This window comes from Erpetoichthys calabaricus, chromosome 14 (genome assembly GCF_900747795.2).
Source record: "Erpetoichthys calabaricus chromosome 14, fErpCal1.3, whole genome shotgun sequence".
In the NCBI taxonomy this organism is placed as follows: domain Eukaryota; kingdom Metazoa; phylum Chordata; class Cladistia; order Polypteriformes; family Polypteridae; genus Erpetoichthys; species Erpetoichthys calabaricus.
This window is the reverse complement of record NC_041407.2, coordinates 84,859,514-84,879,537: the sequence shown is the minus strand read 5'-3', so window position 1 is coordinate 84,879,537 and position 20,024 is coordinate 84,859,514. Positions and strand designations below refer to the sequence as shown.

Below are 20,024 nucleotides of genomic sequence, written 5' to 3'. Positions count from 1 at the left end.
GGGATCCCCCTTGTTGAACTGAGGGTGACTGTCAGAGCAAGGGGATTTGATGAGCGCAGTAGTCGGAGTAGTGGGGGAATGAGTGAGATTGTTGGAGCCGCAACCCACTTGGTAATCCATCCGACCCTCTGCCATTATAAACAATAGCAACTCACAACCCACCAGCAGCAGTCCATGACCTAAGGAAGATAAGAACAAAAGAAACGAGAGGAGACCATTCAGTCCATCAATCCCATTTGTTAAGCTAATCGCTAAGCTCAACCAGATTCTTCTTAAAGGTTGTCAAGTTTTCTGTTTTAACTCCATTGTCTCGGTAGTTTGGTCCAGAGTCCCACAACTCTTTGAGTAAAGAAGTGCTTCCTGGCTTCAATCCTAAATGTCCTTCCCTTTCATTTCTACCAGTGTCACCCTTAAGCTGAAAGAATTCAGCAGGATCTCCTTTATCAATGCCTTTGAGAATTTTAAATACCAGGATTAGATCCTCACATAGTCTGCTCTGCTTGAGACTAAGCAGGTTTAATTCTCTGAATCTGTCACAGTAGGAGATGTCCTTAAGTCCCATGATGCACTTGGTTGTCCTCCTCTGCACAGCTTCAAGTGCTGCTGTGTCTTTCTTGTAGTGTGGTGACCAGAACTGCACACAAGACTCCAGATCTGGTCTCGCTAGTGCATTATGTAGTTTGAGCATAAAGTACCTTGACTTTGAGTTCCTATGATGTAACCCAGCATTTTATTTGCCTTTTTAATTGCCTCTGTGCATTGCTTAGTCGATAAAAATGTTACGTCAAAGGTGGATCATGACCAGATGGTTGAGAAACACTGAGTTGGACCATTCTTAGGAATTTCCGTGTGGCACTTGTACTTGTTGAAGACGTAATTGTAATTGTAATTGTGGGTTTTTGTTTTGTTTTGCTTTATATTTTGCATCCATTTTGGGTTTTAAGTATAACAAGACCAAATCTTGTAATGGTTTTTGGATTTATGCTTTCTTTAAAGTATACTATTTTATACACTATATACACTATTTTGTACTGTTTTTCAATGCCATTTTTCATTTTCATGGCTGCTGCCATTTTGCAGGTGTTCTTTACAAGTTGCCTGAGAAGCTTACCAGAAGTACGCAGCGCTTGACGTTGTCTATGTGATAAATTACAAGGTCAGCACTGGCATCTCTTCCTCATCCGAGATTACGGATACCATTGTTTTGCAAATCTTTCTGAAAAAAACCTTTCCAGTTAAAAGATCTTCAAGCTGAGTTTTTTTCGACTTCCAGTTTTTGATACACATTTTGTTTAATTTATGCCAGGTTAGAGACTTTCCTGATTATAGCCCTAACGTTACTTTTCGACTACAACTCTTCTGCTGGTACCTTTCTTGAGTTTTTGAGCTAGCTTCCATACTTTACCACAAAACACAAAGCGCTCTTCACTTTTCATCAGAGAAAAGAAATTCTAAAACATAGGTAAAAAACTAGAGGTTTTAACTTGGGCCAAAAAGGAAGCAGTTTATAGGAAACTAAAAATAAATTCATTCCAAAATGCTGTTTTAGCTGAGCATGCTGTTCTGCCACAGATGGAACTGGCAGGCTGCAAGGGCAAAAGAAGGTAAAGTCCTGGGAGATGAACACTTAATCTAAGGACAAGCAGAAATCAAAACCAGATAGCAAAGGATTGTGTGAGAAAACCCAATAAACAGACCAAAAATTAAAGTCTCACAGAGCCTAGCCAAAAATTTAATATAATTGAAAAGAACTAAAGGAGAGCACTCACAAAAACGTTTTAGACAACACGGACACACTTGGACTCATGACTGTTGTGATCCTGCCAACTCCAAAATCTCACAAAGGGGGCAGACCTCAATATAAAAGCCAAATCTGTGCTCCAAAACAGAGTAGACCTCGCCACTTCTAGTAGCCTGGCCTGGTGTATTAATTTGAATACAATCTGGACTATGTTAAGCATCCAATGTGCTTGGAGTACCAGGTGGCTGCTTGATCTAGCATGCTATCTGCATAGGGCCGCAGACACCTGCTCTCCTCAGAATGGAAAAAGGCAGAGACGGCCTGGCCCTGTACATGGACGAAACACGGACATTCTCTCAGCCCTTAATTTAAGTCCAGTCTTGTTGTCCTTGACGTTCCTCTTAATCAGGCAGATTTCATAGTCCAGTTGTTGTCTGTTTATGTCCTGTCACTCATTTTCAAAGGATGCTGTGATAAAGGCACTATTGAAGCGCTCAACCCGACACAGACAGACGCAGGAGGCACACTAATAAAACAAATACATTTTTTATTTTCCTTTTTCGTCCTCGCCTGTGGGCAACGCCATCCCCATTCCCACAGGCACGACACAGTTGCAATAAGTACAACACAAAACCAATACTTTCTTCTCTTTATCCTCCACTCCTCTCCGGCAAACTTTGTCTCCCTCCTCCCGACTCTCGCTCCCGGAGTGGTGGCTGCTGGCTCCTTTTATAGCCCACCCGGAAGTGCTCCAGGTGTTTGATGACCCATTTCCGGCTGCACTTCCAGGTGTGGTGAAAGAACCAGGAACCACTACAGTGCCCTCTGGTGGTGGCCATGGACCCCAACAGGCTTGAGTTTCAAAATCCCATGCCTGTGGCCCCGATGCAACCCAGGGGGGCTGCCATGTAGCATTCCGGGGGAGGTACTGTCCTGACCAGGCTTACTCCCCCAGTCCATAAAATGAAGAGGCGTCATGGCCAAACAAGAACCACGGCCATCTGTGACAATGCACAAATGTACAAGAAAGAAAGGATATACAGGCAATTAAACCGTAAACTGCCTCCTCAAATCTGCTTGTCTCTCTGAGTCATACATTTCCTTGTCCCTTCCAGTCCAGGAAGGCACATAGAATGAATGGTGTCCCTGTGTACCTGGCCCACTCTGGTCAACACCCTGTCACAGATGAACAGAACACCTCTACTAAGTCGTAAACGTCCCAGAGGACGTTATTCAACTATCTTGCATTTTAAAATTAGAGAGACAATGACTCCCCTGTCTGTTTAAACATTTATATTATCCATCCATCCATTTTCCAATCTGCTGAATCCGAACACAGGGTCACGGTAGTCTGCAGGAGCCTTTTCCTGCCAACACAGGGCACAAGGCAGGAACCAATCCGGGACACGGTGCCAACCCACCACAGGACACACACAAACACACCCACACACCAAGCACACACTAGGGCCAATTTAGAATCGCCAATCCACCTAACCTGCATGTCTTTGGACTGTGGGAGGAAACCGGAGCGCCTGGAGGAAACCCACGCAGACACATTTATATTATTAGTCATTAATAATAAAAAAATATGGTAGACATAATTCCCTGTTATAACTGGTTTACCTTTTAGCAAACAATCCAAAAACCCTTATAATAAAAGCAGAAGGCCCAAACTAGAGAATCCAGAAACTACAGAAAGCAATTGAAAAGGACAAGAACAAACCTTCATTTCCAGGAGCCGTCCACATCATCTGCTGCTCCTCCTTAAATAGCAGTGGGGGTGATTTGCCGGCTGGAGTATTAGGAGGGTCTGCCCACAGAAGCTCAAGGTATAAGACACAAGAAACACAATTTAAAGAGCTGGGCACAAAAAAACTAATCTTTATACAGTCCATAAACACAATAATAATAATAATAATTCATTACATTTATATAGCGCTTTTCTCAGTACTCAAAGCGCCATCCACACAGGGAGGAATCAGGAAGTGAACCCATAATTTTCCACAGTCTCCTTACTGCAAAGCAGCAGTACTACCACTGCGCCACCTGTGAGGACAACAACATAATTAATAACATATAAAACATACAACACAAAACAAAACCAACACTATTTACCAAATAATTAATAAAAAAACAGCAAAAAGATTAAACCCCTTGGCGTCAACCCTGAGAGTAATGATACGTTTTATAAGGTTAAGCTCAAATAGCTCCCAGGTCAGTATCCTGCTGCCATCTAGTGGACACAATCCACCCATCCATCCATTTTCCAACCCGCTGAATCCGAACACAGGGTCACGGGGGTCTGCTGGAGCCAATCCCAGCCAACACAGGGCACAAGGCAGGGAACCAATCCTGGGCAGGGTGCCAACCCACCACAGGACACACACAAACACACCCACACACCAAGCACACACTAGGGCCAATTTAGAATCACCAATCCACCTAACCTGCATGTCTTTGGACTGTGGGAGGAAACCGGAGCGCTCGGAGGAAACCCACGCAGACACGGGGAGAACATGCAAACTCCACGCAGGGTGGACCCGGGAAGTGAACCCAGGTCTCCTAACTGTGAGGCAGCAGCGCTACCACTGCGCCACCGTGCTGCCCTGTGGACACAATCTTCTTCTATAATACGCTACTGTGGCTGTTCGTACGCCTGTCCAGGATTTTAAATCATCCGTAGCTCACAAACCGTTTGACCTATTGACCTGAAATGATGATTGACCTCAAAGGTTATTCCTCTTTTTATTTCTAGTTTTTTTTAATGTACACTGTAGAATAAATTCTCGGCAGCATGGCTGCTGTGCGCCGCAGTTCTCATCCCTACCACCTTTGCCATCACTTCTTCCACCTCTTCTTATCTTAAATCATTCTTGAGGCAGACTGATGACTTAAGTACCAGCGTAAGTGAAAAATTAAAGAAAACGTACCAAGTAATTGCAACACAAACACTGAATTAATCAGTTTTGAAGAAGAGAATAAGCGGGCCGCTACAATGGAGAAAAGAAGAGCTGCTCAGGAAGAAGCAAGCATACTTTGCATATTGTTATTATTTATGAATATTATCAATAAAACATTGTTTAAATTGTAACTTAACTCCTGCTTGTCTTTTACTACACCTAATTACCTGAGGTTATAGATGTAGGAGGGAAGGTGGAGAGAAGTTATATACTGTAAAACTTTATAAACAGTGGTAAGTCTGTGAGATTTGAGGCATTCTGACAAAGGCTACATATTAATAATACAAAAGGGGAAAGTAGAGTAATATATTACTCTACCAAGACAAAACAGTGATATAAAGATAAAATGTTCCAAGAAACATATGTTAAGAATAAATTCCTTGGGCAGAAAATCCCCCAAACAGATGAATCCATTCTCAAAAAAGAACTTTAGAATTCTCACAAATTGTGTGACAAAAAGACCACTCTCTGGTAGTAAAGTTTCGTAATGTTTTCTGTTATGTTTTTCAATGATATTTTGTACCTACTTAGGGGTTTCAAGAATAAGGAATTCAAAAAATGACATCAGTTTTGCAAGTCGATAATAATATTAAATACTTAATAATAAGTTATTATTTTGTGTCATTTATTAGGTGTTAGGATAGGATGTGACTATTTTGTGAGTCCTGTTGTTATCGGTGTGTCCTTGGAGGTGCTGATGCTCTGAATGATGTCACATGTCCTGTACTCTTAGGGGCTGTTGGTCAGCCAGGGTTCCCCCAGGGTGATGGTTCAAATGACTCTTTTGTATCCGTTTTGTTAATTTTTTATGATAACATTGTTTGTTATTTAGTTTCTTTAAGTCTATGTATATTTTTCGATATGTGTCATGTGTTTAGTGGGTGGTCTACCTGCACATCACTGTGAAGAAGTTGCCCTCATTTTTGCGTTTCATTGTGACTGCACTGGTGTTGGTCAGCTCTCTGGTGATTTTCTGGATCTTTGAATTCTGTGCTCTGTTTTTTGACAATTCTTTGGATCTTGTTTGCTCCTGGATTGTCTTTGCCTGTTCAGGCAACTCCTTTTTTTATTTTGTGCAAGAACATTTTTTGTAAAAATAAATATTTTATTTATAAAGATTCTACTTTTGTGCTTTTTTGCGACTAGTCAGGGTTTGACGGTTTCCCTCCTCTAGTGGAGAAATTGAAATATTTTGGGACTTATTGTGTTGGGGAACCCCTGGATCACAACAGATCACCATAGCATTGACTGACGCTAACTTATCAAAAAGTTTGTGATAAATAAACAAAATGGCATCCTGACAAGACATCAAAAAACGTCATCTTATTAACCATTGCAAACTTTACAAAATCAATGTGGAATTCATATTCCTTGGGGTTCAGAAAAACAGTACCCAACAACCATAGAAAAGGCAGGATAAAATAAAACAAAACACCTGATTAAATAGTGGCGTCTGACGTGATTAACACCAGGGCCGGCTTAAGCGTTGTTGCAAGCGTCCAAGAGTCCATCTTTTATATTTGTGTGTTTCCCTCTAGCGCACAGGTGTCAAACTCCGGTCCTGGAGGGCCGCAGTGGCTGCATGTTTTCATTCTAACCATCTCCTTCATTAGTGAGACGTTTTTACTGCTAATAAACATCTTTTGCTTTAGTTTTAATTAACTTGACTCAATTAAATTGTCTCTTTTTCCTTAATTAGTAGCCAAACAATAATGAGACATCAAACAAGCCACCATATGACAGAAAAAACAGAAAAATCAACAGATTTGGAAATGTCTGCTGTGGCAGAATGAGAGCAGCAACAAGCCATTGAATTAAATAACGGGCTTAATTAACAGCAAGGATCAGCTTCTCATTAAGAGACTGGTAGGAGTTTGAAATCCCAGTTTAGCTGGTCATCTGTTGGCTCGTTTTCACTTCTCATTTCTGTTTGTCTGCCATTTAATGAAGAAACAAATCAATTCAGAGGACTGAAACCTTAAAGACAGGGCTGTTGAAATGAAGGGAAAAGGAGTTAATTAGCAGTGAAAACTACTCACTGATTAGGAAAAGGGTTCGAATGAAAACCTGTAGCCACTGCGGCCCTCCAGGCTCGGAGTTCGACACCCCTGCTCTAGAGTCATAAGTGAATCTCTCTCTTAAATCCAGAACTGAAATTGATGAAGGAAAAGATGGAGTCCACCTTGGAGATCGGTGCCCTTGTGATCGCATAGCAGACAACTTTTTGGTGCCCCCGGGCCAATGCCTGGAGATGGTGCTAATTGACGTGTTGGGTTAAAAAGTCGCCTGTGATGACCTTTCCTTATTTGAGTTTGCGTATATCACTAATGTTTTGCTAACAAATTTCAAGTTAAAAGCTTTTTTGGTTTGTGACATATTTGTTCTGATTATTGGGCTACAATTCTCACTATTTGGCTGGATGAAAGGTCCTTTTGATTTTCCAGGTTTGCCTGTGATGTCTCTTATTTCTGGTCCTTTTCCGACTAAAATTGCTAGCGCAAAATCTTTAGCTGAAAATTAGCAAAACACCCCCCAGGCCTGACCGGCCTGAGCTGTTTCTTGACACGTCCTTCTTTCATTACTATGTGACATAGAGGCACTTTTTGCCTTCAATATTGTGACAGTTTGTTTCCTTTCAGCAGTGTGGCAATGGAAGGCTTGTCCTTTTACCTGGAGGATGATGGGATAAAACACTTGGACTGAACTAAACCAAATATTATCTGTTTCTTAGATTTTTACATTGCAGAAAACTTCTTTCAATCAAAGGTCTGAGATGTTTGAAATAGGGAGCTATGCAGCATATAATTTGTAGGCCAAATCCATACTGGAGTCTGCTGCTTACATCAAAAAATGCCTCCAAACGTACGAATTATAAGACGTGAGGTGTGCCCAAGACATTTGTCATAAATAGCGTCGTAAACGTGCTGGACCACATGTAAAAAACATCTCAACAATATCAGATTGCTTTGTGAATGAAGTGGCCCAAGCTTCGAGAAATCAATTTGTGAACAGAGAATGTCACAACAGAGGACGTTAGGGAGCTTTAATGAGACTTGGCACAAGTTTAGCTGGGAATCGTCTTAATCTCCGCTTCTAGCGCCGGAGTGAACCCGTACTTTCAATTATTCTTGAATGTTAAAACTAAAAGAAGTCTTCCCAGCAGAGATGCACCGTCGCCACCACACCTTGCCAACATTTGCTGACAAATTACGGTGCTCAGCTTCTGATCAGTTTTTTGATATTATCAGTTGCTTGGCAACCACTAGCTGCAATAGCTGCTTTGTAAAGAAGCACAATTTAGAAAGAAGACAGCAAACAGTTCAGATGTCTTCTTGCTAAGTCTCACTGACAAAAAAAAAACAACTATGCCTAGAAGCAGTGGTCCAATTTGCATGGAAAATGGTGAGCAGAGCAGAGAATAGCAAACGGTGAGGTAAACATGACTGAAAAACTAGGGAAGTACAACGTGGACAGGCCCAGACCACTGGTGGGCTACAATAGCTAAAACTGCCACGGCTGACAACATTAGCAGATTTGTGTCCAGGCATCTACAGGTGTTCAGTCTGACCTGATATAGTGATATGTTCCACAGAGAGAAGGAATGGGTACAGATGTCCCATTGGCATTGCCAGGAGAAGGCAAGCATATGTGAAACCTGGACCAGGCTGACCAGCCATGAAAAGCTAGGCTAGCTAATGGCCACATTGACCCAACAAGGCACAGTGGCATCTCCATTTGCTAACAACAATGAGTACCTAATAGCAGGTGACTTGAAATGAGATGGTCTGAGACATTGACACCTCTCGAAAGGTGCAAAGTGTTGATCAAGGAGCTGCCTAGTCTGTCTCATGACCTGCTGGTCTTCCATGGTGTTATCTTCTTTACCTTTAAAAGCCATACTATCATCAGTCACATCCCCACAGTCATCAAGTGCTGGTTTGGACTCGACGAACCACCAAATGATTTGGCCGTGTCAGGCTCACACACCTTACTGTTTTCATACTTAACATCAGCAGTGTGAGTGTCACATAGTGGCAGTGGTCCAGCCCTTCCTGTCTATTACATTTTGATAGTCACCATTGGCAAATCAGACAACTATCTATTATCTAAACCACAAGGTCAGGGCAGTGAGAAGCTCATACATAATCCAACAGATGAATAATGCAGAAATGGCCCACCAGCCCCCTGCAGGTCTCACTCATACACACCCTCACACTTAACTCGAGGAGGGCAAATCCAAAGCTACCAGTTAAAGGAACCTGAAGGGAAAAAGCCACAAAGATAGCCTGGGGCCAGGACATTGAACACTGCACCACTGACTCTTTAAAAAAAAAGAACTGGTCCCAGTACTGTTGATAACTGTCACCATGAAACCATTTTTTAAGTTATTTTCTACAATGCCTTAGACAAATGCCTTTACTCAGTTTTCCTTGTGGGTTGTTTTGGAAACTTTTTTATTTTATGCTTAGAACAGACATCCCTAGAAAAACAAAAAGAAATGTCTACTTGGCAACTTTTCACTCCGCAAAACACACAACAGGAACTACTGAGGCATTGATAATATTTAAGGTGCATAGTCAGAGCAGTGAAATTAGCTAAAATAAACCAACTTGAAGAATAATGTTTTAAGCTCTATCTATCTAACATATAGTGCCTTTCAAATCTATCTATCCATTATATAGCGCCTTTCATATCTATCTATCATATAGCACCTTTCATATCTATCTATCTATCTATCTATCTATCTATCTATCTATCTATCTATCTATCATAGTATATGGTGCCTTTCATATCTATCTATCTATTACATAGTGCCTTTCACATCTATCTATCTATCTATCTATCTATCTATCTATCTATCTATCTATCTATCTATCTATCTATCTATCTATCTATCTATCAATCATAGTATATGGTGCCTTTCATATCTATCTCTCTATCTATCTATCTATATATCATAGTATATGGTGCCTTTCATATCTATCTATTATATAGTGCCTTTCATATCTATCTATCTATCTATCTATCTATCTATCTATCTATCTATCTATCTATCTATCTATCTATCTATCTATCATATAGCGCCTTTCATATCTATCTATCTTAGTATATAATGCCTTTAATACCTATCTATCTATCTATCTTCCATACAGTGCCTTTCATATCTAACTAGCTTTTATATACTGTAGTACCTTTCATGTCTATTTATATTCCATATAGCTCCTGTCATACATATCTGTATTAAAAAGTGATTTTCCTATCTATATTATTCTAGCTTTGTTACCTGTCAAAGACAGGAAATTGAATATATTTTGAAATATTTGTTATCTCTTGTCTTACGTTTACCTTCAGCGTTCCTCCTATGCCTTTCTTCATTATCCTTGTTTGTCTCAGCCTCTCTTGCCTGGCGCTTCCTCTCTCAATTGCTTTCCCATAAAGCCTTCTTCACAGACTCTGTCATTTCGAGGCGCTTTGCTCACCTCCTATCTACCAGCAATGGTAGATGGGCCTCCATTACCTGCTGGGAAAATATCATCCGTATTCTTGCAAATACTTCTCATCTTTGAAGGCGACTCTCAGCGTTCCTCCTACTGCTATCTTCTGTATTGTCATGTCTCAGAAACTCTCTTTCCTGGCACTTCCTGCCTCAATTGTGTTTGACTGAGCAACCAAAGTGAAACTGACTGATCACACCAAAACCAAACCATCCAATCAGAGTGCTCTGTGTTTTACTATAGAGTATACAGTGCCTTTTTCTGTCTGTTTGACACAAAGTGAACACTTCTTGACATCACACACATTCTCACTCACACACACACACATACATACAGGAAGAATTGCAGAAAATCTAATGCAATTAAAAAGGGAAACAAAAATGCAGTTTAATAAAGTTTAAACACGGCAATAAATACGTACCATAGACTTCTTTGTATCTGTACACAGACATTGGATCTAAATTTTATTAATATAAAAAATATGTCTTCAGTGCATTATCTTTGCAAAGCTTACAGCTTTTCTCCTCCAATACCTGACCCTGACTTGTCAGAAAATGTCAGAAGGAAAAAAAAAAGTTGCCTTTCCCAACTGCCCCCCACCCCAATCCCAGCCCTCCCACAGTTTGTACACAAAGAATTTTATTTAAAAAATTCACAGCCTTAAAACATTTTTTTCTCTACATTTCAAGCAACTAATCTTATACAGAAAAGGCACAAAGAAAACTGTACATTTGAGTAATACTGAACATGAGACTAACAAAGTAACAATTATTTTGCGTCCGTAATGGGTTTTGGTCATTTACAAATATTATATCATCGTAAGTGTGTGTGTCTGCATGTATACTGTGATATACAGATCAGAGACATTTTAAGATGCATCTTATTGTAATCTTACATAGTTGGCAGCAATAGTGTTGAAAAAAAAATGGCAGAATAAAATAAAATGAATCAAAAATGAAAGAAAAAGGCCCAGAGGACTCCATGAGTCTACGCTAAGTCAGGGGAGGAGGCTGATAAGTGCTTCCTGCTTCATTGTCTTTGCCGTGTCCCACACTGCTTCCAGCCTCTGGGGTTCGTCTCCTCGGACATCCCAACAGAAGCATGGGCTCACCAGACAGGTTTCTCCTTCTATGTCCTGAACCCGGCGGATGGCTCAATGACGACTCCAACAGGTTACCTGCGCTGGCACTCCTGTCTAAGCTATGTGTGGGGAACTCTGCCGCCAAAGTGCTTGTCTGGGAATAAGTGCATGAGCTGCCATATTGCTTTATGCCCGTCTCCTCCTGGACTTCCTTTCCGCCAGTCTGCAGAGCCTGGCTTGCACTGGCAATGTCCAGCCTGCCCGTGCACTGCCTTGAAAGGCTGGTCCCCGAGTCACCGTGTTGTACCCTGTAATCCTCTGATACGAGAGCTTTGTGCTCTTGGGTTCTCTCCTCTCTGGCAGAAATCGAGGAAAGGCCAGAGGGGCCCTGCTTGGCTTCCATTGCACCAGATGTCAGCAACCCTGCCATGCTCTCCTTCCTCCTTTTTCCAGGGAGCTGTCTGTGTGTGACAGACCCGGTGCAGGCCGAGGGGGATTCCAGATTTAAGGACATTGAAGTAGCAGCAGTCAAACTGCCATGTGAGAGAGGTCTGGATTGCACCATCTGGATTCCACCGATAGGGATCATGACATAAGGGGCCCTGGATGAATGCTGGGAATGCAGCGGAAGATGGCTGAAGATGTAATCTTCTGTCCTAGCCAAGGTGTGCGAAGGAAATGGCATGTGAGAAAATCTGAGTGTGGGCGATAAAGAGGTTCTCTCCGCTGAAATCGGTAAATCCCCAGGACCAGATATCCTCTGCTGAAAAACAGAACAAAGAAGATATTGAAAATTCAGCTATTCAAAGTTTGCATAGGGATGGCCAAGACACTGAAGGGTAAACTCTACGTCAACTTTATGAGGACTTCAACGGCATACAGCAGGGGAACATGGCTGATGAAAATGGAACATGACGTCATGAGATCTACAAAGGCGAATGGAAGACAAAGGCGTAGTCAGAAACCAAAACATGGGTCAGAACCAGGAGAACAACTATTAGTAACCAAAGCTAAGAATCATGAGACAAAATCAAAGTCAGAAGGAGTGCAGAGAGTTCAAAAGCCAGAGAAACAAAATAAAGAACACTTTCAAAAAGGTTTGTGGAATCCATGTAATTGGATGGGGAAGGATATCCCCACATGACCTTCTATTCTATCACGTCATGATTGACAGGTTATGACCTCTATGGACACACCCACTCTGGGACAGCACTAGCAACAGGAATAAACAATAGCGGCATCAGAATGGCGGTGATATAATGGCCCAAATCACAATCCAAAATTTTAACTACATTTCAAAAACAAATGAACCCAATGGACACCTTAAGGTATAAAATCCCCCAACAGAAGCAAACAATATCTCAAAATAGGAGTCCCTGACAGATAGAAAGGATTGACATGAGAACGATCAGATGGATGTGTGGGGTTTCACTCTGAGAGCCGAGAATGACTGCTGAATTGAAGGAAGCCGCCCTTTCACAAAATTTGGAAGTGACACTTCGACAGGTAAATTTGCTTCTCATAACTCAGCCAGCAACGGATCGTGTTTACTGTTGTCACACGCGTCACACAACCTAAAGGCTTGGGTGAGTGTAATTTATTGCCGAGGCACGAGGGAGCACTGACTTATCATGTTCTGTCTTCTCCTTCACCTTCTGCATAAAGGCAGATTGATATCACTCCCACTCACTTCAGGGACGGGACCACCCAGACCCACGTCTCGACCCAGAATTCAACATCTTGGCCAGACTATCTGAAATTTAATGAAGTCTCATCTTTGTGCTCTAACACGCGTTTTATTTTACGCATTTGCCCCAGACCCTTTATCTTGTGCCTTTTGTCTCTTTACACTCTGCTTCTCTATTTTTACTTCCAATCATCCACTTTTGCAATGTAAGAACTATTGTTGAAAAGCACTACATGATAAATCATCAAAACTGAACAAAGGATATCAAATTTTCATGGAGAAGTTCTATTACAGTTATTAAGGCGAGTCTGTCAAGTTTCTTATGGCAGTATGCTAACAACTTCAGGTAACCTTTTTTTTTATAAATATATTTAATGTTAACTCACTGCATTTTGACAGTTGTCACTACTGTAATCTTCTTATATAATACACTACCGTGGCTGTCCGTTTATCTGTCCAGGATTTTAAATCACCTGTAGCTTGCAAACCCATTCACCTATTGACCTGGAATTTGGTACACATATACTACGTGAGGTCTACTATCTGCTTTTGGGGTGATGATTGACCTCCAAGGTTATTCCTCTTTTTATTTTTATTTTATTTTATTGTAGAATCAAAGCATGCGTACGAGCGCCGTTCTCATCCCTAACACCTTCCCCCAACTCTTCATATCTTAAATCATTCTTGAGGCAGATTGAAGACTTAAGTGCCAGCTTAAGTGAAACATTAAGGAAAACACTGACTTAATCAGTTTTAACGCGAAAAGATGCCGACGAAAGAAGAGAAGAACCAGGCCGCTAGGGTGGAGAACAGAAGAGCTGGTCAGGGAGCAGCAAGCGCATCAACCTCTGAGCAAACGAATGGTAAACGTACAGAGAAAGAGGATGAAAACTAGAAATGCTCAAGTCAAGTGGATTCATTGCACGTTATCATGCAGTGCACGGTTACTGGTATATATATAAATGAGATAAATTAGCTGTAATCTTACAAAATAACTGCATTTGATTTATGTTTGATTTATCTTTGCATTGTTTTCAAACATTTTTTCATGCTTGTTGCATGTGAGTTACTTAAGTTCCTTGCAGGAAGCGAACAGACATACAGCGTTTAAAGTTATCGTTCATATTGTCAGTCATTGAAAAGCTCATTTAATCTCATTGCAGTTGTGTTCCTTTATTTACACTGACAAGGAGAAGGTGCTGTTGCATAGTTGTGTTCCATGTTTTAAAGTGCTGCCATAAAGTTGTGCTCCTTTATCTCTTTTGGTCGCTTGAAGCTGTTTTCTTCACCACGTTTCATCTCTGGGAAAGCTGTTGAAACTGGGCCAAGGATGTTTTCACCTAGAATTTCCGCGCAGTGCAACACTACAGAGGCTCCTGTTTTGCAATTACGACATTGTTTAGGATAACCGGAAGAGAGATTGATGACAATAACACCTTCAAGAAGAAAAAAATACGAACGTGTGGTGTGGTGAGGACGTGATGAGGTTAGTTCACTGCTGTCATTCGTGTTACATTTGAACTCTTCTGTTTTGAACTTCTATATTTCAAATCTGATTTGAAAAAAGATGTACGTTGTCATGTCATTTTCTAACCCACTTAATAGAGAACAGGGTTGCACGGGAGGGATTGCTGGAGCCTATCCCAGCCAGCATAGGGTGCAAGTCAGGAACAAACCTTGAACAAGGCACCAGTCCATCAAACAGCAAACACACACACACACCCTTACACCAAACTCACGCCAATTTAGTGTAACAAATTCACCTGACCATGCATGTCTTTGGACAATGGGAGGAAACGGAATACAGAGAGGAAATGGGATGAACATGCAAACTCCACGCAGAGAGGACTTGGAATGCAAACCTGGGTCTCCTTACTGTGAGGCAGAAGCGCTACCACTGCGCCACCATACATATTTTTCATCTGTAATTTACTCATTACAATTAAATCCTTAAAATCAATACAGTATGTTTATTGTGGTTTGCTTAAAAATGGAGATTAGTACACTAATCTCAGAATAACTGAACTGAATAGCAGAAAGGTTAAAGATTGAATAACAAGGTGAAAGGTTAAAGGTTGAATAGCACAACAAGGTTAAGATCTTGGCTCAGTCACTTGTCAGTGTGGAGTTTGCACATTGTCACAGTGTGTGCTCTTCGGATTTCATCCCACATCCTAAAGTCAAGCAATCTAGATGGATCGGTGACAGTAAATGTCAAGCTGCATGAGTTGGTGTCGGAGCGTGCTCTAAAACAGATTGGAGCCGTAATCCTCTATCTGAATAACATTGCCTTAGGAAACAAATAGAGAGATAAATAAAGTGAGGAGTTTTGAGAGGCAAAAGGTGGTGAGCAACTGGATGAGCGGAAGTGCTGTGATGTAGGTGTGGGCGCTGAGAGAAAAAAAGAAGAAGATAGAAGACCTAAGGGATGATGTAAAAAAAAAAATCGCACCAGCACCATGAAAATTTAACTGAAGGCCTCCAGCTAACCCTAGATAATGGTTGTGTTGTCTGGTTTCTGTCTTTTTATAGAGAAGTATGATTAAAATTAAACATGTAAAAGATGGTTATGATCATAAAACAGAATTAAACATCTGCTAAGGGTCTTGGGAGTAAGATAACAGGTCATCCAAGGAATGCTACTGCTACTAAAACCTAATTCACAAGAATAAAGAAAACATCTTCTATGCTGAGATATTTTGACAATGGGAACGGGAAAGGAGAGGAAGGCTACCAGAGTTTATAATCTATAAGGAACTCATTAAAAAATCAAAGGAAAAAATGAATTTGTGAAAGGAATTTCTTCAGGTACCTTTCCTCTGGGATTCTGGAACTATCTTGTCATGGAGATGAAACGGTTACCCTAAAAGCTTTTACTAATCATTGTGTTGATACAAAGGGGCAGCTTAGCTCAACAACCATAAATGTCTGAAGACTGACAAGTTTAGCACCCTTTTCACAACACGGTGCAGCTCTGAAAATACAATGAAGGCTAACACCCAGGAAAAGCTGGCTATGCTGCTCACTACGTGTAAAAGCTGTGAAACGCTTCAGATTGCCTGTGGTCAGACTTCACGTCAACTCAGTACGTAAATGTTCATTGACATTTGTGGTGATCACTCTCAGTTTATGGTTTCCTGTAAAACTCCTATGATATGCAACATTCCTACTTCTCCAGAACTGTGAATTTGATGCACAGCACAAGAACCCTACAAAGGGAGCTTTCATGAATGTGCATCTCCTGTACCTTCTAAGGAAGAAAATTTAGCTTAACCACCCATTGTGCACTGCAACATCTGTTGTAGACAAAAACATGTAGAAAATCAGTATCTTCCTCTAGTAATTTTGAGCAGACAGGTTTCAGAAGCTTGTATTACGACCTCCTCTCTGTCAGTTGATGATCACAGGTAAGAAAAAGGATTTTGACCGACAACTACATTTAGGGAGAGGTTCACCTGAGAATTCAGGATCTAATTCACTTCCATTGTCCAATACAATGCCCACAGTACTGCTGTTACTGACCAAACTCTGGTCAATCTTGTGTTCTTTCTTCCATGCCCTCACTGATAACGTACATGTATGACTCAATCAATGTACTTTATTTCTCCATTTTTACCAAGACATTCAAACCAAAAGCTGTGAGCCGGTTATGTGAAAGTGAGAATGTGATGGTCAGCTTAAAAGCCTCTACCCAGAATGCTTCCTCTTAACCCTTCAATGATATCTACTTGATAAGATTCACGCCTAAAGTTTTCCTCTGCTGCTCATGTCTACTGCAATGTGCACCCACTACCTTCTTTCTCTTTGTGAAACACTATGAGAGACGCTGCATACAATAAAAACTTACCATACTTATTTCACCTGATGATTCGGGCTCTGCACTCAGCATTGTCGCTGGAGGTAAGGAGAAGGTGTGACTTTGGGCAACTTCAGCAGAGCCTGGAGAAGCCAACCTTTGAGGTGATAAGTACCGAATTCCTGGAACGTCCCTACTGGGAGAAGGTTGCCTAATGGGAGACTGGCCTCGTTCAGGAGAAATGTAGGTGCCAGGGGATACATCTTGATGAGGAGAAAGGTGACGGCTAGGAGAAGAAAGCTCAGGTCTTGGGGAAACGCATCTCAGTGGGGAGGCTTCTCTGCCAGGGGACAGAGCCCGCACTGGGGACAATCCTTGTCCAGGGGATAAACAGCGCAATGGAGAGCCTTGTCTTGGAGAAGTTTCCCAGTGCCTTCGAGAAAATAGGGACCTCTTGCTGGCTGGGGAGGCTTCTCGGCCGACAGGCCAGTGCCGCCTGGGAGATGGGTAGTCCTGTGTCCGAGAAGCGGGTTCTCTATCAAGAGGATGAGAGGAATGAGACTCTGGAGTTTCTGGTTGTGATGACTGGCCACAGTCAGAACGCCCTCCAGTAGACTGACTGGAATGTCGAGTATCTGGAGAACAGGATGAAAGTGGATCTTCTTGGGACTCTTCTTCTTCATCATCTTCATCTTCCTCATTGTCTTCCTCTTCCTCAGATTCTTCCACATCTGAGAATTGGTGCTCCTCCTGTTCCTCTGATCCTCCTGTTCGTTCTCCGGTTGTTCCTAAGTGAACAAAAGTGCAAGAGACCATCATGTTACTACCATCTTGACAAATTTAACTCACACCACATAGGCTAGGCTTTGTCTACAGTATTATATAATGAAATAACCTGAAAATGAAAAGGTATGTTAGAAGCACAACTTTTTGCTATTGAGCCTTTATTTGGATGTCAAGTTGGTTAATCAGCGGGAGACAAAAAGTAGAGATAAGGGGAGAATGCTCAACGTGGGATGAGGTCATCGATGGAGTCTCTCAGGGATCTGTTCTTGTACTGCTACTTTTTCTTATTACTAGTAAAGACATAGATTTTGATATAGTTAATGAACTTATGAAATTCTCAGATCATACTAAAGTAAGAGGGATAGCAGATATGAAGGAAGCAGCAGAAGTAAGTCAAAAAAGACTTGGACAATCTTCAGAACTGGGCAAATACTTGGAAAATGCAGTTTAATGTAGAACAGTAAAAAGTACTATACGTGAGCAAAAGGGTCAGGTCAGGTCAGGTGGGGGAGCATGCACTGGTACAGCGTGAAACAGCTTGGGATCCTTGGTTAGCAACCCCCAGGCAGACATGCAGTCCAATCCCACCCTCCGGAAATGACTGTCTATCTGCTACAGCCAGGTGTTACATGGTTGTCCCCTTGGCCTGGTCCTGCCGCTCAAGTCCTCAACAGTGAGGGATCCTGTGAGCTGGATCACCCTTGGGGAATCGCGTCTCAAGGCCATAGTGCTGTAACTGATGTTCCCTCACAATGCAGGTGATGTGCCTCATTCAGGATTCTGTGAGCAACTGTTCATTCAACACAAAGTCAAACCAGAGGTACCCAAGGATACTCCGAACACAGTACTGAAGGAGTCCAGTCTTCGTCTCAAGTCACTGGATAGCGTCCATGTCTTGCAACCATATAGCAAAACAGGAAGCACTAGGACTCTAAAGACTTGGACCTTCGTCCTTTTGCATAGATATCAGGAGCACCACACACCCCTTTCCAGCGACCTCATGACCTCCCATGCTCTCCCAATCTGTCTACTGACTTCATAGAAAGTATCACCAGAAACATGAATGCCACTGCCAAGGTAAGTAAACCTCTTGACAAGATCGACACTCTCTCTGCAGACAGACACACTGCTGATGGTTGTGCCTAAGTGGTCATTAAAGGCCTGGATCTTGGTTTTTATCTATGACACTCACAAGCCCAGACACTCAGACTCCTCACTCAGTCTCTCAAAAGGAACATCACTTATAAATACAAGATGGAAGTCGACGTCCCACAGGAAGCGACCTTTGAAAAGGATTTAAGGGTTTATGTTGACACAACATTTTCATTGGCTATGCAATGTGCAACATTTATTAAAAAGGTAAATAAAATGTTAGGTTAAATTGTAAACATTGTTGAGGAACGTTACATTCAAACTATAGAGAACACGTTTACGGTACTGTGTGGTCATCATGCTACAAGAAAGGCATAGCAGCACTTGATGCTGTACAGAGGAGAACAATCAGGGTGCATCCCAGGACTTAAGTACATGTCCTACTGTGACAGACCCCGCAAACCCTGTTTAGTCTCAAGCAGAGGAGACTGCGCGGGGACCTAATCCAGGTCTTCAAAATCCTCAAAGGCACTGATAAAGTAGATCCAGCAACATTCTTTCACCTTAAGAGTGAATTACATACTCGACGACACCGGTGGAAATGAAAGGGAAGTGCATTTAGAACTGAAGCCGGGAAATACTTCTTTATGCAAAGAGTTTTCAGAATCTGCAACAAATTACCAAGTCATGTAGCTGAAGCAGAAACCTTGATAACCTGGATGAGATATTGGGACAGCTTCGTTATTCGCTAAACACACAAAGCAAGCCTGATAGACTGAATGGTCTCCTCAACTTTGTCATATTTCTTATGCTACTATAATAATTAAATTCAAATTAGTATGCAGCTTTAGAGTGAATGTTGGATGCTTAGTTAAGCCCAAATCTTCAAATCAAAGAGTACAAGTCAACTTTACTGAGAAGCCTTTTCAAGCACTATCCACTTGTAAAACTGGCACTGAATAAGAAGAAAGATGGCTTAATTATGTGCATATTAAATCACATCTTTACCCGTTGTTGACCTCAGTTTCTACAAAGTCCATTAACGCCTTCAACAATTTTGAGTTCCACTCATATTTCTGTGGAAATATCTTCTGCATGCAGTCTTGACCAGTGGGGTCTGGGTGGTCTCGTTGGCTTCAGAACCCATGCAGATTTTGTTTTTTTTTTCTCCAGCCCTCTGGACTTTTTTTTTTTGTTTTTTCTGTCCTCCTGGCCATCGGACCTTACTTTATTCTTTGTTACTTAGTATTGCCTAATTTTATTTTTATATTTTTCTTTTTTCTATCTTGTAAAGCAATTTGAGCCACACCACTTGTATGAATGTGTGGTATATAAATAAATGTTGTTGTTGACATGCTGTGTGAATCATGGGACCTTACATATGCA

The 20,024-nt window shown here is 41.5% G+C and overlaps 1 protein-coding gene across 7 annotated transcripts in view; it reads right to left on the bottom strand.

The window, feature by feature from the left end:
- Positions 1-10,558: 10,558 nt before the first annotated feature.
- Positions 10,559-20,024, bottom strand: part of LOC114665340 (HIVEP zinc finger 3) — a 488,325-nt gene continuing 478,859 nt past the window's right edge. For 6 of the 7 annotated variants that reach the window (XM_028819849.2, XM_051936188.1, XM_051936192.1 and 3 more), the window contains 2 exons: positions 16,812-17,548; positions 10,559-12,040 (listed from right to left, as the gene is read on the bottom strand). In XM_028819849.2, the coding sequence (XP_028675682.1) occupies positions 11,189-12,040; positions 16,812-17,548 (1,589 nt within the window). In that variant the 3' untranslated portion in view covers positions 10,559-11,188. The remainder of the gene's footprint in view (positions 12,041-16,811; positions 17,549-20,024) is intronic. The other variant, XM_051936193.1, reaches the window with a different exon arrangement.